The sequence below is a fragment of the Misgurnus anguillicaudatus genome, chromosome 18 (assembly GCF_027580225.2).
Source record: "Misgurnus anguillicaudatus chromosome 18, ASM2758022v2, whole genome shotgun sequence".
NCBI classification, from domain to species: Eukaryota; Metazoa; Chordata; class Actinopteri; order Cypriniformes; family Cobitidae; genus Misgurnus; species Misgurnus anguillicaudatus.
In genome coordinates, this window is record NC_073354.2 from 23,311,133 (window position 1) to 23,328,464 (window position 17,332).

General features: G+C 37.6%; 1 protein-coding gene across 19 annotated transcripts in view; it reads left to right on the forward strand.

The window, feature by feature from the left end:
- Nucleotides 1-17,332, forward strand: part of otofa (otoferlin a) — a 94,450-nt gene that overhangs the window by 12,602 nt on the left and 64,516 nt on the right. For all 19 annotated transcript variants that reach the window (XR_012358659.1, XR_012358660.1, XR_012358661.1 and 16 more), the window contains exon 3: nt 15,706-15,794. Coding sequence is in view for 16 of the 19 variants with exons in the window: in XM_073856125.1 (XP_073712226.1) it covers nt 15,706-15,794 (89 nt within the window). In the remaining 3 variants the exon portion in view is untranslated. The remainder of the gene's footprint in view (nt 1-15,705; nt 15,795-17,332) is intronic.

Genomic DNA, 17,332 nt, shown 5'->3' on the forward strand with positions numbered 1-17,332 from the left:
TTCCTGTTTGTCTTATTTGACCCATGTATCCCACCACTTGTTTGTTCATAATGAGTGTATCAGCGGTACTATCTAAGACCGGCTTTATGTGCTGGTGTGCTGCCAGCTGTACTCATTGTACACACTCATTCATTTGAATCTGAATGGCCTCGACAATTGCTTATGCATGAGCAATTATTATTTAATCCTCAAAAAGCTGACGAGTACAAAGAGTGTACATAATTTAATCTCATCCTGCTCTTAACATACCTATTATAGTCGAATGATGCATTTGTAATCGAAAAATCACACTTTTAAGTGCTTTCCATACTGTTGTTAAGTAAGCAAGATTTACTGTAAGATCTCTCCATACTTCAGTGTTACTGTAGTGTATTATTGAGGCTTAAAATTACAGGGCTATTGCACGCTGCTTTACGCCTCACGTCAACTGCTATAGACTGACCGGGGGCAAAGCAGGCGCTTGCTGCAGCTATGTGTAAAATTGCCCTCCTTTAAGTCAGCTCTGCAGGAGAAGCTGTCTGTTTCACATTGATTGGATCTGCAGGAGTCCAGTGAAGCTCCGTTGTTGATGTCTGCTGATGTGGATGTTTCGGGATGAAGCTGCTCCAGGCGCTTCTTGTTCTAGGAAAGTTTTGCGCTGGATGAAACTAAAAAAGGAAAAATATCTACAACAGCACATCCGTCATGTCAACTGCTTGTCTTTCATTATTTCAGTGATATATGACGTTTAAAGAGAGGTTGAAGGAGAAAGACGGAGCGAGAATGATAGAAAAACACATTTATAATAAATGAGTAATTTCCTGTAGACCAAGTCCGAGGTCTGCACAGGAAATTGATGCACAAACCCAGCCCACAAACAAGATAATGTGGCCGCAAAACAAGCCGCTGAAACCCAAACCTGAAGCAAAGTGAGTCTTTCGGTGCAAAGTACTTTTGCTTAGGTGCATGATGCATCAGCAAAAAAACGTACCCTCATTTCCCAACCCATATGACTTACTTCAAGAAGAATACAAAAAGAGAGATTTTTCAATAACAAGAGTCTAAATGTAAGCCATTTCATGTCTTGTATATAATGATGAGTAGATTATAGATTTCCCTGGCAAGTTCATAACAAAAGCCTCTATTAGTTCTAAACACCCCAATGGTTTTTTTTTTCAAGAAAGCTTCTCATTATCCTGATGGGGGACCAGCAGAACTCTTTTGGGCTCGTTCTCTTCAATAGCTTGATGAATCACAAGGGCCTATTGCTGGTTTAATTGCATCAAATGTCTAATCTCTTTCCTGTCTGGAAACTTATTTCTTAAACTGTGTTCAGCTTTTCAACAACATCTAGAATCTACCACAACAGGCTTGTTTATACAGTTTAAATAGTTTTAAGCTGCATCTTAATGTGCTTGTATTTCTGTGATTTTATGCATTTGGCAGCTAATAAATAATTCACTGCACGAAACACATTGTGGTTAGCACTGACTATTTATCCTTGCAAGTAAAATCTGTGTTGTTGTCTGGGATTTATTGTTATTTTTACATTGTACTATAGACGGTTTCATCAGACGCACATGCGTTGTCGTGGTTGTGCTGAACTTTACTTTCGGTCTCTGTTTGTTTAACTCTTCCCCCTCCAGCGTTAAAAAAAAAAGTTGACTCGAGTTATCTCGTCAATGGCGGCGAAAGAGGACAAGTTCGGTATTTTACACCTAAAGCCCTGCTTTCAGATTGTTTATGATGAAATAGAATGGTTTTGACTGAAATTTCGACATATGCGGCTGCACCGAGAATTTTCGGGTGTTTGTTGTTTCACCTCCCACCTCTACAATGGGTGTATAGGTGCACTGGAACAATCCTTCCTAAACTTTCGTTTACAAAGACGTGAAACTCACCGAGCGGCCAGGGGTGTCCACCGACATGCTCACACAAAAATCGCTGCAAAAGATGCATTCCAACAGGTTTTATCGTAGTTTTTGCCAACTCCATTGACTTGTATAAGTTGTGCTGTGAGGTACGGTATTACTCTATTACTCTCAAACTTTGTTTGTATTCTTGCAATTGGCAAAGGTGGATTATCGCCACCACCTGGGCTGGAGTGTCTATTATTCAAGCTCTCAACGGAAGAATATACGGGTGTGAGGCGTTTGGAAAAATAGGTCCACAAGTTTACAACGAATGCTAAAACACCTGTTAGAAAGCATCTTTTGCAGTGATTTTTGTGTGAGCATATCAGGGAACACCCCTGACCACTCGGTGAGTTTCACGTCTTTGTAAACGAAAGTTTAATGCATTTTAGGAAGGATTGTTCCAGTGCACCTATACACACATTGTAGAGGTGGGAGGTAAACAACAAACACCCATAAATTCTCGGGGCAGCCGCATATGTCGAAATTTCACTCAAACCGTTCTATTTCATCATAAACAATCTGAAAACAGGGCTTTAAGTGTAAAATACCGAACTTTTCTTTTAATGGTCTGACTAGTTGCTAAACTGAACTCTGGAAAAAATACCTCGTCGAAAATAACAAATGTTTTGGTTTCCTAAAGACACGTTATTGAAGGGAGGTTTGGCAGCCAATCTGTAGTTAAGCTGGTATACTTGGTAGTACACATTTTCAGTAACGTAAGCTCAGTGTAGTTTTTGATATGCTTTAGCTATGATTTGAATGTATCTACTTGTTATTTATTTTGCTTGTTATCAGAAATAATACAAAAGACAGCTGAATATGGGCAATAATCAACACAATCTCATGACATTTCACACGTTTTTAGAAGGTGTATTCATTTGGATGACCACGTTTGAACATTTTCGTACGATTTGCCTCTGTGACGTTGGGGTTGAGGGCATGGTTGGGGAACTGTTTATACCTGGTATAAACACTGCCAAAAATGGCTTTCTTACCTAGCATTTTTGTCTTGTTTTAAATGGTAAATGGACTGCACTTATATAGCGCTTTCATAGACCAATGGCCATCCAAAGCGCTTTACATATTGCCTCACATTCACCCATTCACTCACATACCGACGGCGGTGTCAGCCATGCAAGGCGCCATCCAGCTCGTAGGGAGCAGCTGGGGTCAAGAATATATCACTGCAGCCCGGAGACTGCAGGTGGGAGGACCTTATGCCGCAAGTGGGAGGAGCTTATGCCACAAGTAGGAGGGATTTCAGAAATGTGCAAGTAGGAGGAGTTTTATGCTTCAAATGGGACGGTGGTGAATCCTCTGGAAGTTTGTACAGCCCACTTGCGGCTAAAGCTCCACCCACTTGCTGCTAACCCACCCATTTGCAGCTGGCTCCGACCTCCGTTTATACCCCTTTCGCTGGGGTTAGGTGTCTTGCTCAAGGACACCTCAACACCAGGTCAGGCGGAGCCGGGGATCGCCACCAACCTTCCGATTTGTAGACAGCCCACATGAACCACTCAACCACTGCCGGTTTAAGTGTTCAGCTTACTGATTAACATATTGGCAGCATTTCTCAGTAAAAGCTCATAACTACTTTCTTATGCAGGCCTGGATTGGTCATAGGGAGAACCCGTTTTTTTTGGCCACGATGGCAGGTGTTGTCATGCTACCGGGTTTAAGGGTGCTTTCACACATGCACTGTTTAGGTCGACCCAAATGATGTGTCGGTCCGAGTACGGTTCGTTTGGGTCAGTGTGAACACAACAGCCGCACTCTGGTGCGTACTAAACGGCCGCTCCAAGACCACTCTAAACAGGTGGTTTGGAGCGTCTGTCGCCGACCTCTGGTGCGACCCATCTGTGGTGTGAACGCTGCTTGACCTCTGGCCGAACCAAATACAGGAAGTTCTCCACATGTTTGAGCCACTGGGCTTCTGTCGTGACGTGAGCAGGGTGTTATTTTGTGGGTAAATAACAAACAAGGCAATCTTTTTATTATTATTATTATTATTATTATTAAAATCATAATTGTTTAGGCTACTGTATTTGCATTGAATTGGAAATGATATATTTGAAAAATAAAATGAATAGCAAGGCTGCAGAAAACAGTGCACTGACTTATGTAGGCTACTGAGGCTTTAATGATATTATTTTAATATAGTCAGTCGGTGGGCCGGTCTAAGACATGAAACTCCAGGGCTGAAAATGAGTCCCACTCTGACCCTGTTCTCATGCGTTATTTTTATTTTTATTTTTTTTATTTATATAAAGGGACAGTGTACATTAATTAACATTGGTATATGTAAATGTACCCAAATTAGTCCTAGGGCTAGTTTTCATTGTTATGTTATTAGGCTCCAAGCTAAAAAAATGGTTAAACATTACAACAATACATCAATACATTACAGCAATCAACAGTTAAAATTCATGAACATATTGTAAAACATTAGTGCATATTAAAGAATAAAAATCAACAAAAATCTATTTAGAAAATTCCCATAACAAGAAATATCTACACATTTTAAAATCAAGATGCATTTTCTTGATGAGCAAAATTACTTAAGAAAATAAATCTAGTTTTGAGACAAGTAATATAAAATTTAAGTGAGTTTGTGCTTAAAACAAGCAAAAAAAGGTGAGAAAAAAATCTTGAAATAAGTTCTTAAACACATAATTCAAGAAAGTTTTCTCACCCCATTGGCAGATATTTTTGCTTGTTTTAAGCACAGATTCACTTAAATTTTATATTTTTCATCTAAAAACTAGATTTATTTTCTTAGGTCATTTTGCTCATCAAGAAAATACATCTTGATTTAAAAATATTTAGATATTTCTACTGAAAACAAGACAAAAATACTAAGAAAGTCATTTTTTGCAATGAAGATGTGTTTTAGTGGACGAGAGAGACACATTCACGTTTACACCTGGTGTTTTAATTCGTCTCTTATGTCCACTTTCGACCGCTTCTGTCCCAATTACTGAGTGGGTGGTCTGTGTGAGTCCCTTTGCTTTCGTTTAAACGTGATTGGGAGAAATGACAGATTTAAACTAATATTATGTCAGAGTCCTTTGCTTGTGTTGTTAATAAACATATTTCGCAGAATTTTGTACATGCATATTTTTTAGAGCAATTAATGAAATAAGCTCATGCTACTTTCAAACACTTGCAAATGAAACAAAAATGAAAGGGACAGAGAGCAGCTGCTTTAGTTACACCAATCAAAGGCAAAAGATAGTGTCGTACAGTATGTGTTCGCACTAAAAGTCATGTCCGATGGAATCACTGTGTTCAGTACATCACATTAGATAAATAGCAGAGAGTAGGTGGTCTTATGTGACTGCTCGAACACATTCGACCACATGCACATCTACACCACAAAAGCAATCCAATCTAATGCGTTTTCCACTACCTCTGAATTTGGTCGAAAATGGACGAACTCAAAATGTTTCACACCCCATTTACACCTGTGTTTTGCGTTGTCCACTTTGGTCCAATCGACCAAAACGCATCTTAATGCCAGGTGTAAACAGACTCAACAACTAACCCAGCACCCTTACTGCTTATCACATTTGATTCTGGTAAAATCAACTTCAGTGACACTGTTTTAACATAATTTGTAAGTAAGCGTGCACCCGTGCAGACAAATACAAATTCCCTTTTTGGATTCTAGGAGTTAAATACCAAGTACATTTGTTTGTTTTAAGGTCACCTACAGAATGAATCTGCTGCGGGTGAGATTCTGCAGGAGAAATAGCACACTGTGAGGCCATATGGTCTAGAGAGGAATGAGAGCAGAAGAAATAGCCACATTAAGCCATACCAAATTACTGGGGTTATTCAAAACAATCTGTTGTTGTTAAACTAAATTAGCTGAAATGTTCCTGAGATTTGAGCAAACATGGAGAACCTATAATATACAATTTTGATGTTGTTTTTATGTCATTAAGCTATATCCTACGTTATATGGCACATGGCTATCAGAAAACTTGCTCAGATGTTGCTCTTTCATAGCTCAGGAGATTTGATGGAGTTCTCAGTTTGATTTAAGTGTTTGATTAAAGGGACACTCCATTTTTTTGAAAATATGCTCATTTTCCAGCTCACCTAGAGTTAAACACCTGATTTCCACCGCTTTGGAATCCATCCAGCTGATCTCCGGGTCTGGCGCTAGCACTTTTAGCACAGCCTAGCACAATCCATTGAATCTGATTAGACCATTAGCATAGCGCTAAAAAAACCCCAAAGAGTTTGGATATTTAGAAAACTTAACTCTTCTGTAGTTACATCGTGTATTTGTAACATTTCCTAAATCTTTTCTGAAACTTTAATGCAGATATTTGTGAGATTTATGGGCTTTTTTCTCAGAAAATCTTATCTGAGATGCGGGAGACTTAAGAAAGTGTTTTCATAGCTCTCCATTCAATTTCATTGATTGTGATCATTAAATCCTAACATTTAGTGTTCAATATCACCATGGACAATTGCAGCACTAAATTAAGCAGCTCATCTCCTTAATACCAGGACTGCTTTTTATGTTTCCCCAAGTCATTCTGCAATCTCTTGCGTTTCATACAAAAGTTTGAATAAATAATTGGCAATGCTAAGGTAAAGTAGAGGTACTCAAGAATGAAAAATGTAATGGCGAGAAAGAGAGAGAGAATGAGAGAGAGAGAGAGAAAAAAAGAGCGAAAGAAAGAATTGTCATTTCATCATTTATATCAAACGGTACAGTACCTCAAGAAAGAAAGAAAGAAAGAAAGCTCCAGGGGGTTCAATTTGATATCTGGAGCATTGCACATTTTGTACCTGATAGTAAGGGATTGATTTCTCTGAAAGTGTTGAGTGTTCATGCATCTTTCTATTATATGAATCACAGAAAGAAGTCTCCAGAGAGAGATGAAAAGGAGAAGAACAGAGACCGGACATGTCAGGTGGTGTTATTCTTCAACATTAAATAATTCAATCCCTATGCGTATGAATTGTGCAGAGGCTCTAAAATTAAAATCACAGCTCATGTCTTCATTGGCATTCAGCACTGAAGCGAAAAAGTCATCTATTGAGAGAATTGTGTACGAGGTGAGGGGGTAATGGTGTGATAAATTAAAACACAAGTAAGCAAAACATCAAGACTGGTGATAAATCCAGAGTGGATTTAAATATGTCATAAAAAGTATATTTCAGATTATTACAGTAGTTATTTAAAGGGCATCTATTATGCAAAATCCATTTTTACAAGGTATTTGGATGTAAATATGTGTTGCTAGTGTGTGAACACAACAACCTGACATTTTTTTATTAAACCAAACCCCATTAAACCAAAGCAGTGTTAGAAATGCAGTTTTGATTCTCTTGTTAATGTGACATCACATTGATAAAGCCACACCCACGACCACTGACCGACAGTGCTGCTTTATCATAGTGTCGACCCTCAACGAGTTGTACACCATATATCTCAATAGTCAGATACGATTGTCTCAGATGGTTTTTAACAGGAATCAAGCATCTCTTTTATCATAAACCCTTTGGACGCGTCTACAGCAGGCACTTTATTTTGACAAGACACGTGATGGATCTCTCGATGCGCAGAACAAATAAGTGAAATAAGGAACCACACACGACGGGCTACATACATGTTTTGACAAACTTTGCATCGAGCGCCCTCGAAAAAAGAAGTCACCGGCCGCCACTGGCATATAGTGTATATTGTCTGAGATAGAGAAATATACAGTAAGGGAAAAGACTGTAAATGAACTCGCCTTCGCACTGCAGTTTTCTCCATAAAAAAATAACATATAGTCCAACAAGACACTCACTCAGTGAGTGAATCAATAATGCCAACGCTTTCTGAGTTCAAACCCTTTGGTGTTAGACTGGGGAAAGAAGTCTTTTGATGGACAGACACATGTTTTATATTATTCCTTTTGAAGAGGTTATTCCACAATCTCTGCAGAACATCAATATTTTCCAGTCTTAGGAGGCCTAAGGTATCTTTCTGGTCTGAACTCTTAAAAATAAAGGTGCTTCACGATGCCATATAGAACAGTGGTTACCAATCCTGTTCCTGGAGATCTACTTTCCTTCAGAGTTTACCTCCAACCCCAATCAAACCTGCTAATCAAGCTTTTCACAGCTACCTAAAAATAAGAGACAAGTGTGCTGGAGCAGGGATGTATATACGGTAAAGTATGCAGGAGGGTAGATCTCCAGGAACAGGGTACAGTATATACAGGTGCTGGTCATATAATTAGAATATCATCAAAAAGTTGATCCATTTCACCAATTCCATTCAAAAAGTGAAACTTTTATATTATATGAATTTATTACACACAGACTGATATATTTCAAATGTTTATTTCTTTTAATTTTGATGATTATAACTGACAACAAAAGAAAATCCCAAATTCAGTATCTCAGAAAATTAGAATATTACTTAAGACCAATATAAAGAAAGCATTTTTAGAAATCTTGGCAAACTGAAAAGTATGAACATGAAAAGTATGAGCATGTACAGCACTCAATACTAAGTGGGGCTCCTTTTGCCTGAATTACTGCAGCAATGCGGCGTGGCTTGGAGTAGATCAGTCTGAGGCACTGCTCAGGTGTTATGAGAGCCCAGGTTGCTCTGATAGTGGCTTTCAGCTCTTCTACATTGTTGGGTCTGGCATATTGCATATTCCTCTTCACAATACCCCATAGATTTTTTTATGGGGTTAAGGTCAGGCGAGTTTGCTGGCCAATTAAGAACAGGGATATCATGGTCCTTAAACCAGGTACTTGTAGCTTTGGCACTGTGTGCAGGTGCCACGTCCTGTTGGAAAATGAAATCTGCATCTCCATGAAGTTGGTCAGCAGCAGGAAGCATGAAGTGCTCTAAAACTTCCTGGTGTAAGGCCGCATTGACCTTGGACCTCAGAAAACACAGTGGACCAACACCAACATATGACATGGCACACCAAATCATCACTGACTGTAGAAACTTTACACTGGACCTTAAGCAATGTGGATTATGTGCCTTTCCTCTCATCCTCCAAGCTCTGATTTCCAAAGGAAATGCAATATTTTCTTTCATCAGAGAACAAAACTTTGGACCACTCAGCAGCAGTCCAGTCCTTTTAAAGGTGAGATGCTTCTGACACTGTCTGTTGTTCAAGAGTGGGTTAACACAAGGAGTGCGACAGTTGAAACCCATGTAGTGGTTCTTGAAGGACTGACTCCAGCTGCAGTTGCACTCTTTTTGAATCTCCCCCACATTTTCGAATGGGTTTTGTTTGACAATCATCTCCAGGGTACGGTTATCCCTATTGCTTGTACACTTTTTTCTACCACATCTTTTCCTTCCCTTCGCCTCTTTATTAATGTACAGCCTGCCTCTCTCCTTTTGTGTCTTGCCCTCCTTGTGCAAGGTGTCAATGGTCATCTTTTGGACAGCTGTCAAGTCAGCAGTCTTCCCCACGATTGTATAGCCTACAGAACTAGACTGAAAGACCATTTAAAGACCTTTGCAGGTGTTTTGAGTTAATTCGCTGATTGGAGTGTGGCACCGGGTGTCTTCGAAATTGAACCTTTTCACAATATTCCAATTTTCTCAGATAATGAATTTGGGATTTCCCTTGGTTGTCAGTTATAATCATCCAAATTAAAAGAAATAAACATTTGAAATATATCAGTCTGTGTGTAATAAATTAATATAATATACAAGTTTTACTTTTTGAATGGAATTAGTGAAATAAATAAACTGTTTCTAATTATATGACCAGCACCTACTGTATAGTAAGAATAAAGCAGTATGCATAAAGCAGGTTAAAGAAATGGACCATTTCTCTGCTCTTCCGGTTGTTTATTAATTTTGCCCATGCTCCTTTTCCACAGAGCTTTGTAATAAATGAACTAAAGTCCAAATAAAGGAATAAATAAAGCCCAAATGATTGTGGAGATGAGTTTAAAATAAGCCCTTGCTGCCAGTTATTCTTTTCTTTCTAATGAGCCCCTCCATCTTCTCTAGTTTATCTCCACATTTTGCATGCACGGTCTGTGGGTGTGAATATAGATACTGTTCTGAAGCTCAGGGATTTAAAGGAGAAATCCTCATTCTGCTTCTCTGGACACCCCGTGGGTATTTGGTTCAGACCATGAAGCGGAGCGAGCTGCACAGTTTCTGCAGTAATCCATCAATTCAAAGCAAAGCAGCTTCTTTCAGGAAATGTAACACATAGAGATTTCTGCGGCCGTCACAGCTGTCTGAGTGAAACAGACACATTGGGGGTTTGAGATCCAGTAACTCTTGTGCAGTTATTCCCTTTATCGTTGACAGCATGGTCTGTTTCACACTTCTGAATGCTAAAGGCTGATATATTTTATTCATTTAAACATTATGAAAGTATTAACCTAAGTGTGATGTTTCTAATTTAGCAGGGTATCTTTGTTCTACATTGTCAGAAAAAGTGGTCTAAAATGGTGCCAAGCTGTCACTTGGGCAGTACACTTAAAATATCCTAATACCATTTAGGTAGGAATTTGTATAAATTTGGTACCAATAACTTTGAGGTACTAATACATTCTTTGGTACCAATTTGTACCTCTGAGGTTTTTCTGACAATGTACTGGATATAATACAAATTTTATATATATATATATATATATATATATATATATATATATATATATATATATATATATATATATATATATATATATATATATATATATATATATATATATATATAATAAACATAAATTGAAATTGAAATTATTACATAAAATTTAAATCTATTTTAAATAGTGCTTCACAAATTTCTGCAGACACCATACAGTAGCTCCCCCTTGTGGCACCCTTGGGACCCATCACAGCCCCTGGTCTGACTTCTGTTCTGCAGTATATGACTTCATAGTTTCCTTGTCATTTGTCTTCTATTGAAACCCTCCTGTGAACCATTTTCCATTAAGTTTAACAAAATTTTTAAATGTATTCCTGAGCATCTGCTCTCGCTCTCTCTCTAGTGCAAATCAAGTCTCTCATCACATTAGCAGACCATGCTGTGATGAAAACCCATCACATTCAAACAGACGAATGATTCTAATGCGTTTGGAATGAAAGACCACGGGTGTCCTGTTAACAGAAGTTTACCAAATTTGTTTGTGGGTGTGCAGTTAATAAACAGTTTGCCTTTACAACTCAACTAGAGTTTTTCCATTAAATGTAATTTAGATTCTCAAATGTGCTATTTTCTTTAATTCGCCTTATTGAAGGGGACATATCGTTAAGAACCGAAAAGTGCTATAATTGGGTCTCCAGTGCTTCTATCAACCTATAAAATGTAAAAAAAAAAAAGGTTTTGGTAAACCATTCTCTGCAAGAATGTGAAAAAATAGGTCATTGAAATTTGGCTCCCCTTGTGATGTCAGAAGGGGATAATACCGTCCATTAATCTGCACTATTCAACCACGGCACTGACATTTAGTGTGAAAAGATCAACCCAGTAACTTAGTTTTGGTTACCATTTTTGCAAAAATGTGAAAAAATAGGTCATTGAAATTTGGCTCCCCTTGTGATGTCAGAAATCTTAATCTGCACTATCCAACCAAAACACTGCCAGCTAGTGCAGAGATCAGCTCATTTGCATTTAAAAGGACACACCCAAAAACACAAGCAAAATTTTTTGCACACACCTACCAAGTCCCAATTTTAAGATGCTATAATAAATTATCTATATGGTATTTTGAGCTAAAACTTCGCATACGTACTCTGGGGAGATTTTTTTGAAAAAGTCTTGTGAAATGTCCCCTTTAATTGCACACTGACTACAAGCTGTGTTGTAATCTTTCTATATGCATTTTGTAAATATATGTGCATTTGTGTGTAGTTATATATGAATGTGTGTGTCTCTAAAATCCATGGTTGCATAATGTAAAGAACATTCTGTGTAAATATAATCTTGATATCTTTAATATTGACTGAGTAAGCCCATATCAAATATTGAAATCAATGTGAAATTTGTTATTTTTATAAAACTTTAAATAGTAATACCAAGCACTAAAACCAGCCATATACTGCACTACACTGTAGTTGAGTACACTTTCTGCAGTCTATATTGCAGTGTTGGAGTCATGCTGTACATAGTAAAGTATGTCAGTTCGCAAAAGCCTGCTGCATCTTACACAACCTTACAACCAGGGAGATGAGGAATTGGGTCATGCAACATCCCTTCAGCGCACATTTTATGGGCACATTAGCATAATGCGAGTCAAACGCTAAAACAACAAAGCACGTGCACAGCCCTATTAGTGGGATCAATTCATTCATGGTGAATTACCCTATAGTGTCATTTTATAACCTGTACTAAAAGCTCCTCAGAGGAAAGGATTTTAAAATAAATGTTATCCCTTTTGCACCGTTCACTAGATTATTTCAGCATACAGATCAGTTTTTACATGGTTATGTAGTTTCTTATCATGTTTTGGAGGTTTGATTGGTTCTTCATTACAGGGTTTCTACTTTTCGAATAGTGAATGACACATGGAATGGCATGCGGTCTCATTTCTCTTTAGCATCTCTGTAACCAAACAAAACTTTCTGTCTGGTTTCCCTGCCCAGTCTCAGCACTGCATTGATTGATTTGGCAAGAAACATTGTGGTCCCACAGCCTGGCAATGGAGTGCCGCTGTTCTCTATAATCAGAAAGAAACACAATGCTTTAGCAACCTGGAGGGCAGCTTGTTTGTGTGTATAGATCAGAGTGCCAGATGGGAGTCGGTGTTAATGAATCGTCCCGCCGAGAGGGGCATCAGAATAGACTGCCACATAGCCTTAGATTGCACCAATTAGTTTTACAGGAAATTGAGGCGGGGTGTCCCTCAATACACTGTAAAATTTGTACAGAGAAATCTCTAATAAAGTTATCTCATGAATTAGCATGACGTGAATGTGTTGGAGGGTGATGGCAAATAAGGAATTTCTCTGTATTTCATTTTCTCTGTATTGCTATCATTAATCATAATAGAGAACAAAGGACAGTGGTAATAAGAGCAAGACATCTGTACAAACTAGTTACACAAATGTGTGAATGTGAGGTATATATAACACAAGATTAAGGGCCAGATGTACTTACGCCTTGAGCCAGCGTAAACCATCATTTTGGCATTAAATAATGACTGTCGGGATTTACTAAAGATGTGCAGTGGATAATTAATGAAAAGGTGTGGTCTAGTTATTTTTGCGACTGACCTTATTTCATATTAATTTCTAGAAGTTTTTCTTTCAGATGCAATTTATGGGAGATTATTTCAATGATTCATGCAATGCGATTTACTAATATTTGCGCGTGTGATATTTTAGTATTTGCGTCATTATTTAATGCCGAAAAGCATGTCTTAAACCATTTTGCGCTTGAAATGGTTGCAATTGTACAGTAGCTGATAGGAGACCTGGCAGAGATCAGAAAGTGAGTGGTACAAGGCAGAAGATTTTTTCCACATAACAGGGTTTTTTTGGAAAGCCAGAGGAACATATATTTTTTAAATTGTTTGCCAAGCCATTTTAATTTTATTTGCTGGGGGAAATAGAAGAGGAGTCACTAGATGTCACACAATACCAGGTGTTTAAAAACTTGTTGTAAACCTTCATTTTTTGTCCTCCAGTTCTTTTCAGTGTACTATGGCTTTGTTAGCTGTGATTTCACACCCTGCATTTTCAGCTGCGATGTCCGTGGTGCTGAACTCAAGCACATCAGGCGTTAATAGATCACCCAAACCTGAGGAACATCAGCTTTGCTTATTTGTGACCCTGAAGTAATTTGCGCAGCTCTTAGTATATTGCATTGCTAAATATACATTTAAAATAGTAATAGTAATTTTTTAGTAAATCTGCACTTTTTTGGAATTGGGATATTGCGCTAATTTGCCCCGTTTAGTAAATCTCCCCAAAATGTGTCTTTTGTAAATCCACATTCATGAACAACATTTAAAGGGATAGTTCACTAAAAAATGAAAATTCTGTCATCATTTACTCACCCTAAAGTTGTTAAAGGGGACATATCATGAAAATCTGACTTTTTCCGTTTAAAGGCTATAATTGGGTCCCCAGTCCTTCTATCAACCTAGAAAATGTAAAAAAGAAAAACTCAGTAACTTAGTTTTGGCAAACCATTCTCTGCAAGCATGTGAAAAAATAGTTAATTGAAATTTGGCTCCCCTTGTGATGTCAGGAAGGGATAACACCGCCCCTTAATCTGCACTATCCAACCAGACCACTGCCATTTAGTGCAGAGATCAGCTCATTTGCATTTAAAAGGACACCCAAAAATGGCAAATTTTTGCTCACACCTACAAAGTGGCAATTTTGACATGTTATAATAAATTATCTATATGGTATTTTGAGCTAGAACTTCACATACGTACTCTGGGGACACCAAAGATTAATTTTACATCTTAAAAAAGTCTTAAAATGTCCCCTTTAAGTTTATTCTTTTGATCACAAAGGAAAATATTTGATAAATGATGCTAAGCCCATAGTTGATGGTATCTATTGACTTCCATATTGTTTTGTTTTTCAATACTATGGACAACATGATCTCACAAAGTTCCGTGGGATAGTCACTGAATTTTTTGCTTATTTTTCCGTGGCATTCTCACGGATCTCCGCATATTTCCGTGGCCCTGCCACAGACTTTCTTTTCCGTGGCATTCTCACGGATTGGTTACTCAACTACTTTTTCCTATTTTCAAACCATTGTCGCTTCGGTTTAGGGTTAGATTTGGTGTTTGTGTTAGTATGTCACTGTAGGTATTGGTTTATACTATTTTTTTCTGATGTATTCTTTTCTAAACTTTAATCAATCGCACCTGGCGTTGGGGTTAGAGTTGGGTTTGGGTAGTGATGTCATTTTATGTAAGCGACAATGGTAAGAAAATAGGACAAAACAGTTGAGTAACCAATCCGTGAGAATGCCATGGAAAAGAAGTCCGTGGAAATATGCGGAGATCCGTGAGAATACTATGCCACGGAAATTCGTGAGATCAGGTTGCTATGGAAGTCATTGGGTGCCATCAACTGTGCTAACACTCTAAAAACAAATGGTGCTTAAGTAGCAGTAAAATTTGTTCACTGGCTCGTAATCATATAGTGGATCTACTTTAATGCTATATATCGCACATGTAGAACCATATGGTGATATGTAGAAGCATAATTGGTGCTATAATTGTTCTTCATAGGTGATATATAGGACTTAAAGGAATATTACACATAAAATAAAATACTAATAATTTACTCACCCTCATGTCATACAAAATGTTGATGTCTTTATTTGTTCAGTCGAGAAGTCGTCAAGTTTTTTAATCAAAACATTCTAGGATTTTTCTCAATTTAATAGACTTTACTGGACCTCAATATATGCAGTTCAAAATTGAATACGATCCCAATCAAGGCATAAGGGTCTAATCTAGCAAAACGAGAAACAAGAAAAAAAAGCACTTTTATACCAAACTTCTCGTCTTGCATAGCCGTGTGCACCAGCTCAACCTTATGTAATGCATAAGCATGTCGAAGATGTTGGAATGTTTTCCTTAAAAAACATATTTCCTATTGACTGAACAAAGACATCAACATTTTAAGAACAGCATGAGGGTGAACTATGACAGAATTTCCATATTTGGGTGAACTATCCCTTTAACAACATCTTCAAAGAGTTAGTTAATGGCATGTTTTTTTCTTTTGCATCAAAATGCAGATTTTTTAAAAGTTTTGTTTTGTGGACAATTAAATTTTACAGCATGTGATATGTGATATTTTAGCTTTGCTTTGTTTTTGTTTTCTCAGGCGTTTCGGTGGCCAATTGGGAGTCAAGTTGACGGTGATGAGTTGCTGGAGATCCAAGTGTTTAATTACAGCAAAGTCTTCACTAACAGGTATAAGAAATCAATGCTTGACACTGAAATGCATTTTTGTGAGGACACTATATGCTCAAGCTTGCTGTGAAATTAATGTTAACATGTTTATAGCTGTCAGCAAACTTGAATTGATTTTCATTTAAATCAAGCAACCAGCCTAATGTTTAATCCATCCATTCCCCAACACATCTCAGCAAGCACTGGCTGCATGAATATTTTCTTTGCTAAAAGTATTAACTGTACGGTTTATTGTCTTTTACTGTACAGTAAGAGCTTAGAAAAACTAAAGCTGCTGACTGTGTTGTGCTACTTTTCAGTGTTTGGTCTTATTGTTTTGCAACTAAGGCTAATTGCCTTTGCCAGTGACAGTCTAGATAATTGAAGCTTTTTTATTTTGAGATTGCATACTGTAATTATGCATGACAGGTTATTACAGGGTGCAGAGAGCTAACAAATGACCTTACATAACATCTTTGCTGTTAGTGTTATCTTTTAACTTTTCGTGGGGTAAGCCAACTCTTTATCTTTCTTGGTTTTTAATTATTTATTTACGCCCTTCCAGCATTTACAGTATGGATACACTGTCAGAAAAAATCTCCCAAGCTGTCACTGGGACAGTCAGGTACAGATATGTATACATTTGGTGGTAGCATTATGGACTCTTTAGGTGCAAATAAATACTTTTCTAAAGGGTACTGCCCAAGTGACAGCTAGGGATAATTTTTTACCATTTTTTTCTGACAGTGTATATTTATTGTGTAAGCGGGTTCATCTAAACACATCTCTTACTTTTAAATCTGGTTTAATTCATCCATAGTAAAGTAGTTCTCAATAAACATTAACATGGCCATTTCACAAGACTTTTAAGATGTAAAATACATTTTTGGCGTCCCCTTATGTAAAGTTTTAGCTCAAAATACCATATAGATGATTTATTATAGCATGTTAAAATTGCCACAATGTAGGTGCAATTTTTGGGGGTTTGGGTGTGTCCTTTAAATCTTTCACCGCCAGCGTTTTTTAAAAAAGTTGCCAGCCAGCGCCAGCGTTTACCATGATTTTCACCAAAGTTTAATGCCTTCCAGAAAATGTTCTTCTTTAAATATATAAACATGCAATACATCAAACGAAAGAACAGACCCTCTGCTTTCAAACAAAAAAAAAGTTTCATCCTACCTTATCAGCTTTTAAAGGTAGGTTTCTGCAAAAACACCACACTTTGAGCAAAAAGCAGAGACAATTCCATTTTTGTGACGGACTTTTCATAGAGATCCCATTCAGAGTGATCTTTAAAACAGACACGGACATGCAGCCGCTTGCCATAGGGCAATACTTCCGGGTTTAAAAAGCTGTGGAAGGGCGCCACCTGGTGGATAATAGCGGTATTGCGGAAAGACTGAAAATCTCGTCATTGGCGGGGAAGCGTTTTCTCTTAAAGGAACAGTATGTAAGAAATTTATATCAATTAATCATAAAATAGCTCTGATATGTCCCTAGACATTAAGAAATAATTTTCATTTCAAATACTTACATCACTGAAAACAGTGGTCTGGCCA